General features: G+C 43.2%; 1 protein-coding gene across 1 annotated transcript; it reads left to right on the forward strand.

Moving 5' to 3' along the window:
• The first annotated feature begins 558 nt into the window (after positions 1-558).
• On the forward strand, positions 559-10,445 carry LOC139578901 (endoplasmic reticulum protein SC65-like). The gene is made up of 7 exons (XM_071407032.1): positions 559-1,245; positions 6,358-6,507; positions 7,070-7,241; positions 7,358-7,486; positions 7,619-7,764; positions 8,705-8,788; positions 9,591-10,445. Exons 1-7 carry the CDS (start codon positions 769-771, stop codon positions 9,735-9,737), a joined length of 1,305 nt encoding a protein of 434 aa, XP_071263133.1. The 5' UTR covers positions 559-768; the 3' UTR covers positions 9,738-10,445.
• Positions 10,446-10,733: the final 288 nt, after the last annotated feature.

Consider the following 10,733-nt stretch of genomic DNA (forward strand, 5'->3'; position numbering starts at 1 on the left):
TGGCTGAGTCGGAAAGAAAGGCCCAGAATGATGTTCTCTCAGGTCCTAAATTCCAACCTTTGGTCTACTTCTCTATTTAAATATGAATTGTTATTTATCTAACTTTTACAATGGCCTATGTTAATTTTCTGCTCATATTTTCACTGTTAAAATTTTTAAAAAGCACGTTCCTCTCATGACCATCTCATCTGGCATGCGATGTTCCAACATGCTTGCTGGAATGTTCGTAGATCCAACAAACATACCCATGCAAAAACACAACAATGAAGAGTTGTCGAATCTGTGAAAAAGTATTTGCTTTAGATGTTTAAATATGGAAATAATATCATATTTCTTATTAAACCACCACACAGTCATACATATGCTATATTTACATATTTTACAGTGTGTTCATTTCCACATAAATATATGTATATATATATTTAAAAAAAATAATTTAAGTAATGAAGGGCCTACCATCGGCCCATCAAAATGCAAAATCATTAAAAGTTTTGTATTTTCCCATAACTTGGTCAATGTTACTTCCCTAAATCATGAGGGCGTTATGACCCAGGGGCTAATCTAAGCCCGAAATCACTGCCTCCGACTGACTCCCTGTGAAACTCCTGCAGAGGAACCCTGACTTTTCTGTCCCCTCCTCTCCGTCTCTCCAAGCCTGGCCAAGGCTCTGTACGTGCAAACAGACATGACCATTCCCTGGTGAAGAAAATCCTGGATAAATTATCCCGAAATCGTGTTTGGTTGGAGAAACGGAGGGCATGATAGAGAATGAGCATAATGGCCCCTACAAACGTTAAAGAAACCTGGCTTTCATTTTGTTTCTGTGTAGTTTTGGTCGCTCCGCTTCTGGTCGAAGCCCAGTATGAGAAATATAGCTTCAAGAGTTTCCCACTAAACGATCTAATGCCACTTGAATCTGCTTATGGACATGCTCTAGACCAGTATGGAGCGCAGAACTGGAGGGACAGCATCAAGTACCTGGAATTGAGTTTGCGTCTTCACCGACTCCTGAAAGACAGCGAAGCGTTTTGCAGCCAGAACTGTAGCACTGTCAGTCGGGACAATGATACCCTCTTCGCGGACAGCAGTCTCCGCATCATGCGGCATTTCTTACTCCGGGCTTCGTGCCTTAAAAAGTGCAAAACCAATTTTCCAGTGTTTACAGTAGCCTACCCAAAGAGAGATGTTCTGGAAGCTTTTGAGAAGAGGGTACCCTACCGGTACATACAATATGCTTACTACCAGGTGAGATCAAATAATTATTCGGCTGGATGGGTGGACATTAAATAAATTTAGGGTAAGATATCCAAATAACGGTTTACAAATAACGGTCTAAAATAATAATAAAATAATGTCTACAATTCTGATGGTCACAGTGGTTTTTCCCTTTAGTAGATAATAGGCCTATTTGTAAGAATCTTAGCATATGTGGAATAAATTCTTAATTCTAATATTATCATATAATTGTAACAACCTGTCCTGGCACACCTATTACACGATATGACTAACTAATGCGTAATAGGACGATATTTACATAGGCTACTGTCATAGCCTGATACTTCGAATGAAATATCATATAGTAGCTTGTTTTCCATGAGCAAGACTGTGTCACAGGGTGACACAAGCGTGAAACAAGTTTTTCCTAGACTTTCCTCAGCCCACCTGTTGAGAATGCTGCAAACTCAGTAGTTGAACACACATGCCACGTCTCTCTAACAGCGCCCCGATAAACGGTCCCCCAATAAGAACAATCGTCTTATTATTTTCTACCAAAGCAAACACCACACGTAGGCCTATGATGCAGAATACCAAGCAGGCAAATCAACAGTGTTCCCCGTGGCAAGATAAAGAGGATCTACTTTTGAAGGGAAAGTAAGCCAAACACTCGTGCCATTGGAATGTGCGTAAAATATACGTGTGCAACCATTTCTGCGGCCTGTGCGCACACGTGAGTGTTATCATTGGAATCTTTCCTCCGGCAAGCCCACTCCTCCATTGGAACGCATCTTCTCAGGGCATCACCCCTGGATGCTCTCAGCATCTGTCTCGATTTTTTTTTTTTTTTTCATCTTAATTTTAACCAGGTAGGCCAGTTGAGAACAAGTTCTCATTTACAACTGCGACCTGGTCAAGATAAAGCAAAAGCAGTGCGACATAAACAACAACACAGAGTTACACATGGAATAAACAAACAGTCAATAACACAGTAGAGAAATCTGTATGCAGTGTGTGCAAATGAAGTAAGGAGGTCAGGCAATAAATAGGCCATAGTGGCGAAGTAATTACCATTTAGCAACTAACACTGGAGTGAGAGATGTGCAGATGAGGATGTGCAAGTAGAAATACTGGTGTGCAAAAGAGCAGGAAAACAAAAACAAATATGTGATGAGATAGGTAGTTGGTTGGATGGGCTATTTACAGATGGGCTGTGTACAGCTGCAGCCGGTAAGCTGCTCTGACAGCTGATGCTTTAAGTTAGTGAGGGAGATGTAAGTTTCCAACTTCAGTGATTTTTGCAATTCGTTACAGTCATTGGCAGCAGAGAACTGGAAGGAAAGACGGCCAAAGAAGGTGTTGGCTTTGGGGATGACCAGTGAAATATACCTGCTGAAGCGCATGCTAGGGGTGGGCGTTGCTATGGTGACCAGTGAGCTGTGATAAAGCGGAGCTTTACCTAGCAAAGACTTATGACCTGGAGCCAGTGGGTTTGGCGACGAATATGTAGCGAGGACCAGCCAACGAGAGCATACAGGTCGCAGTGGTGGGTGGTATATGGGGCTTTGGTGACAAAACGGATGGCACTGTGATAGACTGCATCCAATTTGCTGAGTAGAGTGTTGGAGGCTATTTTGTAAATGACATTGCCGAAGTCAAGGATGGGTAGGATAGTCAGTTTTATGAGGGTATGTTGGCAGCATGAGTGAAGGAGGCTTTGTTGTTAAATTCTAGATTTAATTTTGGATAGGAGATGCTTAATATGAGTCTGGAAGGAGAGTTTACAGTCTAGCCAGACACCTAGGTATGTGTAGTTGTCCACATATTCTAAGTCAGAACCGTCCAGAGTAGTGATGCTAGTCGGGCAGGCGGGTGCGGGCAGCGATCGGTAGAAGAGCATGCATTTAGTTTTACTAGCATTTAAGAGCAGTTGGAGGCCACGGAAGGACTGTTGTATGGCATTGAAGCTCATTTGGAGGTTTGTTATCAGTGTTCAAAGAAGGGCCAGAAGTATACAGAATGGTGTCGTCTGCGTAGAGGTGGATCAAAGAATCACCCGCAGCAAGAGCGACATTATTGATATATACAGAGAAAAGAGTCAGCCCAAGAATTGAACCCTGTGGCACCCCCATAGAGACTGCCAGAGGTCCAGACAACAGGCCCTCTGATTTGACACATTGAACTCTATCTGAGAAGTAGTTAGTGAAGCAGGTGAGGCAGTCATTAGAGAAACCAAGGCTGTTGAGTCTGCCGATAAGAATATGGTGATTGACAGAGTCGAAAGCCTTGGCCAGGTCGATGAAGACGGCTGCACAGTACTGTCTTTTATCGATGGCGGTTATGATATCGTTTAAGACCTTGAGCGTGGCGGAGGTGCACCTGTGACCAGCTCGGAGACCGGATTGCATAGCGGAGAAGGTACGGTGGGATTCGAAATGGTCGGTGATCTGTTTGTTCACTTGGCTTCGAAGAGTTTAGAAAGGCAGGGCAGGATGGATATACAGTTGAAGTCGGAAGTTTACATACACTTAGGTTGGAGTCATTAAAAGTCGTTTTTCAACCACTCCACAAATTTCTTGTTAACAAACTATAGTTTTGGCAAGTCGGTTAGGACATCTACTTTGTGCATGACATTTTTCCAGCAATTGTTTACAGACAGATTATTTCACTTATAATTCACTGTATCACAATTCCAGTGGGTCAGAAGTTTACATACACTAAGTTGACTGTGCCTTTAAACAGCTTGGAAAATTCCAGAAAATGATGTCATGGCTTTAGAATCTTCTGATGGGCTAATTTACATAATTTGAGTCAATTGGAGGTGTACCTGTGGATGTATTTCAAGGCTTACCTTCAAACTCAGTGCCTCTTTGCTTGTAATAATGGGAAAATAAAAAGAAATCAGCCAAGGCTGTAGACCTCCACAAGTCTGGTTCATCCTTGGGAGCAATTTCCAAACACCTGAACGTGCCACGTTCATCTGTACAAACAATAGTATGCAAGTATAAACACCATGGGACCACGCAGCCATCATACAGCTCAGGAAGGAGATACGTTCTGTCTCCTAGAGATGAACGTACTTTGGTGCGAAAAGTGCAAATCAATCCCAGAACAACAGCAAAGGACCTTGTGAAGATGCTGAAGGAAACAAGTACAAAAGTATCTATATCCACAGTAAAATGAGTCCTATATCAACATAACCTGAAAGGCCGCTCAGCAAGGAAGAAGCCACTGCTCCAAAACCACCATAAAAGAGCCAGACTACGGTTTGCAATTGCACATGGGGACAAAGATTGTACTTTTTGGAGAAATGTCCTTTGGTCTGATGAAACACAAATAGAACAGTTTGGCCATAATGACCATCGTTATGTTTGGAGGGAAAAGGGGGATGCTTGCAAGCCGAAGAACACCATCCCAAACGTGAAGCATGGGGGTGGTAGCATCATGTTGTGGGAGTGCTTTGCTGCAGGAGGGTCTGGTGCACTTCACAAAATAGATGGCATCATGAGGGAGGAAAATTATGTGGATATATTGAAGCAACATCTCAAGACATCAGTCAGGAAGTTAAAGCTTGGTCGCAAATGGGTCTTCCAAATGGACAATGACCCCAAGCATACTTCCAAAGTTGTGGCAAAATGGCTTAAGGACAACAAAGTCAAGGTATCGGAGTAGCCATCACAAAACCCTGACCTCAATTCTATAGAAAATTTGTGGGCAGAACTGAAAAAGCACGTGCGAGCAAGGAGGCCTACAAACCTGACTTAGTTACCCCAGCTCTGTCAGGAGGAATGGGCCAAAATTCACGCAACTTATTGTGGGAAGCTTGTGGAAGGCTACCCGAAACGTTTGACATAAGTTAAACAATTTAAAGGCAACACTACCAAATACTAATTGAGTGTATGTAAACTTCTGACCCACTGGGAATGTGATGAAAGAAATAAAAGCTGAAATAAATCATTCTCTCTACTATTTTTCTGACATTTCACATTCTTAAAATAACGTGGTGATCCTGACTGACCTAAGACAGGGAATTTTTACTCAGATTAAATGTCAGTCATTGTGAAAAACAGAGTTTAAATGTATTTGGCTAAGGTGTATGTAAACTTCCGACTTCAACTGTAGGTCCATAACAGTTTGGGTCTAGAGTGTATCCCCCTTTGAAGAGGGGGATGACTGCGGCCGCTTTCCAATCTTTAGGAATCTCAGACGATACGAAAGAGAGGTTGAAAAGACTAGTAATAGGGTTTTCAACAATGGCAGCGGATCATTTTAGGAAGATAGAGGGGGTGGGGGAAGCATGGCCAGCCGTAGAGAAATGCTTATTGAAATGATCGATTATCGTGGATTTATCGGTGGTGACAGTGTTTCCTAGCCTCAGTGCAGTGGGCAGCTGGGAGGAGGTACTTTTATTCTCTATGGACTTTACAGTGTCCAATAACTTTTTGCAATTAGTGCTGCAAGATGCACATGTCTGTTTGAAAAAGCTAGCCTTTGCTTTCCTAACTGACTGCATATTGGTTCCTGACTTCCCTGAAAAGTTGCATATCGCGGGGACTATTCAATGTTATTCACATCCAGACGTTCTCATAGGTGTTCCAGGCATGTGTGACAGCCAAACCGCTGATCTCATGGCTCTGTTAAGAGCGATTTCCATTTCTTCACTTGTTCAGATATACAGCAGTATTCCAAAAACCCTCCTCCATTAGACAGACCAAGGTCACAGTTTGAATCTACACACCATGGGTTCTTGCCAATTGCCAGGCTTAGCTACCACATAGTAATCTTTGAAAAGAGGCATACAGTATTCTTCTTACCGCCAAAAGTGTTGATTGACATTTGATCATTTCAGCACATGCCTTAAAGCCATATTGAGTCAGTGGCTCAAGCACACCTCTTAGCAGTTGGTGAGGTGATTTGAGCTTAGAAGTCATGCTATTCTGAGGACTAACTAGTGTTAGCAAGACCTGCTGCATGTAGAGAACCCCTTGCTTCAGCTAGGCATTCGTTAGAATGAGAGATAGTGTCTATAGACAACGATAGCATTAACTACCAGAGAGCCAAGACCGACCAATCAAGACTACTGCACCCTATATGACCCATAACAATAATGATGATACATTCTGTATCTCCTCTCTCCCACAGCTAAACAACATAGAGAGGGCTGTGTCAGCGGCCCACACGTTCCTCCAGAGGAACCCAGAAGACCCCTTTATCTCCAAGAACATGAACTACTACAAGACCCTGTTTGAGCTGGACGAGTACCTCATCGACCACGAGGAGCGGCCCTACGAGGTCAGTGTGAGGTCAGCTCACAACCAGCCCCCATACACATCACAACTAGCTCTGACACCCATCACCTGGCACAGTACTAGAACTAATGGCTGTCCAAGAAAAACTTCCAAAATGACTAATTCAAGATAAAAAAGAGTTGGAGCACTGGAAGTTTTTCTTTGTAAGCCCTTCTCATGTTTTTTTGTCATTGTTGTTGTGCAACCCTCCTTTCCTTTGTTTGCTGAAGCGCGAAGTCCCATCTGAACACAGTACTAGAACTATTCATTGAAAATATGTGTTGGTTAGTATGTTATCGATGGCTTTCTCAATCTAAACATGAATGGCGGAGAAACATACTACAGTCTTTTTTTCACAACTCTGTTAGAAAAAAGTCTCAGAATAGAATGTAGGTTTGAATTCTATTCAAATGTTGGTTGTTGTTCTGCAACTGCGTGCTATGTCCTGTCCCTTCAGCACATATCTAGTGTCTCGAACTGTGCTGTCCTTTCTGACCCCTGGCTGTTGTCCTTTCAGCCCATGTCTAGTGTCTCTAACACTTTGATTTGTCCTGTCTGTACTCCAGCCTGTGTTCCTGAAGGCTGTGAAACTGTATAACTCTGGAGATTTCAGTGCCAGTGCTCGGGACATGGAACAGGCCACTACGGAGTACCTCAAAATGTACGACCTCTGCCTGGCAGGCTGCGAAGGGTCATATGAGGTCACAGAGTACAAAGACTTCTACCCTACACTGGCAGGTGAGTGTCTGACAAACCCCCATCTACTCATGGTCCCTATTGACAGGGCAGAGACTCTGGTCATAGCAGTATAATCTCTTTCTCTCTTTCTTTCTCTCTCTCTCTCTTTCTCTCAGATCTCTACACAGAAGTTCTGAAGTGTAAAGTGAAGTGTGAGCAGAACCTGATGCCCAACGTCGGTGGTTTCTTTGTGGAAAAGTTTGTGGCTACCATGTACCACTACCTCCAGTTTGCTTACTATAAACGTAAGGACATGAACGTGTCACACCTCAATAGAGCTCCAAACTCTACTGCACTTGCATTTCATGACCAAAATAGTACAGCAACTATTCAGGTTGTTATGCAGTTGTCAGATGACCCACCCTCCCTCTGTGCAGTGAACGACGTGCGTAACGCGGCTCCGTGTGCGGCCAGCTACATGCTGTTTGACGCTAACGATCAGGTGATGCAGCAGAACATGGTGTACTACCGCTTCTACCGAGAACAGTGGGGCCTGGAGGAGACGCACTTCCTGCCTCGCCCGGTGAGTAACCAGATTACTTTATTAAACCTTGACGCCCAACTCAGCATCTCGATGTGCCCTCATCTAGAACAGTGGTATTCAAAGTCAGGGTCGCGACCCTGGGAACTGCAGTGGGATGGCCAATTTTTGTTGTTGTTGTATGGGACAATATACAAACGTTTGGAGAAAGATAATAGAGAAAGATAATGGAGAAAGGGGAAAAAAATATTGAGTAAATGTATTTATTGGTTTCTTTTCATTTTGATAAGAGATGAAAATGCAATGATTTAAAGGTTATTTGTTGATGTAAAAATCAAAATGTACAGATTATGGGGTGGGATCCCCATAAATTCTGGCGGAAAAAAATGGGGCTCTGGCTGAAGAAGTTTGAATACCACTGATCTAGAATTATGGTAATAAACTTTACCCAGATGAACCTCATTCCTGAACCTGATTCCAAACCAGATGTGTAATAGCTTCAGATTTGGGGTATGGCCTAGCTGTTGTTTTAAAATATGCTATGGAGCACCACAGCTCCACAAAAAAAACAAGAAAATTAAAGCTGTAACATATAGCTATGGTGTGAACACCAATTCCATACAAAGGTGGTCAATTAAAATATTTTATATTCAAATTAAAAAGGATTAAGTCCTATAATTTCTTGGTTATGCCCTGCCAGTACAGCACTTACAGCAGCTGCAATGCCATCAATTCAATTAAACCAACAAATCTCCCTGAAACATATAGGCCTTTTTGAAACTGTGATCATTTCAAATGGAGTTAGTGGTGCTGTAGATACTCCATGATATGCTGACTGGAGGGAAAATGAGCATTAAAATAAAGGGAAACAACATCAAATGTTTCGTTTTCTAGCGCTAAAAACAATGTTGAACTGTAGCTTTGTGTTCTCCTTGCATCTTGAGTCAACCAATGATATTGACGCACCACGTTTGTTGCGCAGGAGGCACTGAGGTACTTTAACCAAACGACCAAGCAGAGGGAAATGCTGGAGTTTGCACTGAACTACCTACAGACAGATGATGAGGTAAGGCTCCCCTGCAAAGGGGTGGAGATGGAAGTAACAGAGGAAACCAGTTTTTATGTGCAAGACAAATTCTGGACAGAAGCACCAAACTCAGAAGTAACAAACTGTAATAAATTGGCTGGTTCGCTTCAAATCTGGCGAGAATTTGGTTCTGGGCTGCTGAGAATATTTCCAATGTGCAAAACAATGTTTGGGAACAGTAGCTAGTATGCTATTTTGTTTTGTGGGAGGTGACTGAAAAAAGAGCGTCAAAGTGTTTGAATCAACTTGGTGGAAAGAAGTGGGGGGAAGTGACCAGTCAATCACAGTGTTTACTTTGATTCTGATTCTGACTACAGGGGATCTATGAGGGAGACTACTGTTGAGAGAGTGGGATGGATAGAGGTTGAAAGAGGGTCAGTAGCTGGAAGAGAGAGAAATGGAGAGAGAGATTGAGATTGACAGGGAGGGGCGTTGTGTTTTCCGACAGTGGAGTGTGGTATGTAGCTGGGAGGTGTCGGCCTCTGAGGCCCTGCCACATGCGTTTTTCTCTGGTCAGCCCCTCCCAGCTAACCACACAGCCTCAGCTTAGACCTGAGAGGGGGGAGGAGGACAGAGAAGGAGAAAATTACAGCATGCACTAGTAGTGAGAGATTCATAGGGACAGAAAATAAGAGCCAAGAGAAAGGCAAAGAAAGTGTGAGAACGATGACAACGTGTTAGAAATATAACCCTGAGATGTCTGCCAAGTGAAATCAAGCCTCATCTTGAAGTGTAGATGTGTTGTTGTATGTCTCTAACTCGGTGTTGTGTTCCTTGGCAGGATGTGGTGAGTCCAGAGGAGGTGGCTGCTCCCTCGGCCCCCCCTGACGCTGAGTTTGAAGGGATAGGAGATTACGAGGAGTCCTTCGTAGCAGACTGGTGGCAGGAACCCAAAACCAAGGGGGACGCTGGGGAACCTGCAGCCTGACCCCAAACACCAACTCCGCCATGAACACCACCCCTCCCCCAAACAGAACATTTCTCAAATCCCCTCTCAAAGAATATGGACAGCCCTGCAGAGCCAGACCCCATCCAGAAATGCCAGGATACTATATTTAGTACACCCCACACATGAAATTGTCCCATGGTGTATATGTACAAACACACACAGACACATCATTTCACAGCTTAAGGAACACAAAAGGGAGAATTTACATTGCCAGTTGCACACAGTTCCACCATTAGCAGGATCACACAAACACCCACACAGGACTTATTGAAGGTCAGAGCTGTCCATGTCTGAACTGAAAGCTAAATTGTGCATCTGTTTTGGTATATGGAAAGGGAAAACAAAGGGAAAGGGGGATACCTAGTCAGTTGTACAACTGAATGCCTTCAACTGAAATGTGTCTTCCGCATTTAACCCAACCCCTCGGAAGGTGTATTATAATTGTTAATACTGTATGACTGTTATTGTTGTTGTTACATTTCTTATTTAATGAAATGATTTGCCTTTGTGCCATAGCCCTGGTCATCTGGCACTGATCTATGCCTTCTGTCAATATCTAGGATGTTTGATGTTGAATTCTGACCTATTGGAGGTGTATTTTGTGGGTCCAGCAGTAAGATAAAAACCCACACAGAATTCTAAGTGAACAACAGCAGAAAGTGTGGAATAAAGTGTCGTATTATTTTAGTACATCGCTGTTATTGTCTCTCAGCAAATCCATTGCAGTACAGACATACAGTAGAATGGAAACTTACTTATGACATCCTTAGGATGTGTTTACACAGGCAGCCCAATGCTGATCTTATGCCCAATTATTGGTGGGATTATTTGAGATACTCTCAGGAGGTAGGGTTTGAGACGTTGTTTTCAGACCTCAACTCGGTTTGGGGTGTAGGGTTTGAGCGTAGCCTGAAGGTAGGGAGGGGCAGTTCCTCTTGCTGCTCCGTAGGCAAGTACCATGGTCTTGTAGTGGAT

Source organism: Salvelinus alpinus, chromosome 1 (genome assembly GCF_045679555.1).
Source record: "Salvelinus alpinus chromosome 1, SLU_Salpinus.1, whole genome shotgun sequence".
NCBI classification, from domain to species: domain Eukaryota; kingdom Metazoa; phylum Chordata; class Actinopteri; order Salmoniformes; family Salmonidae; genus Salvelinus; species Salvelinus alpinus.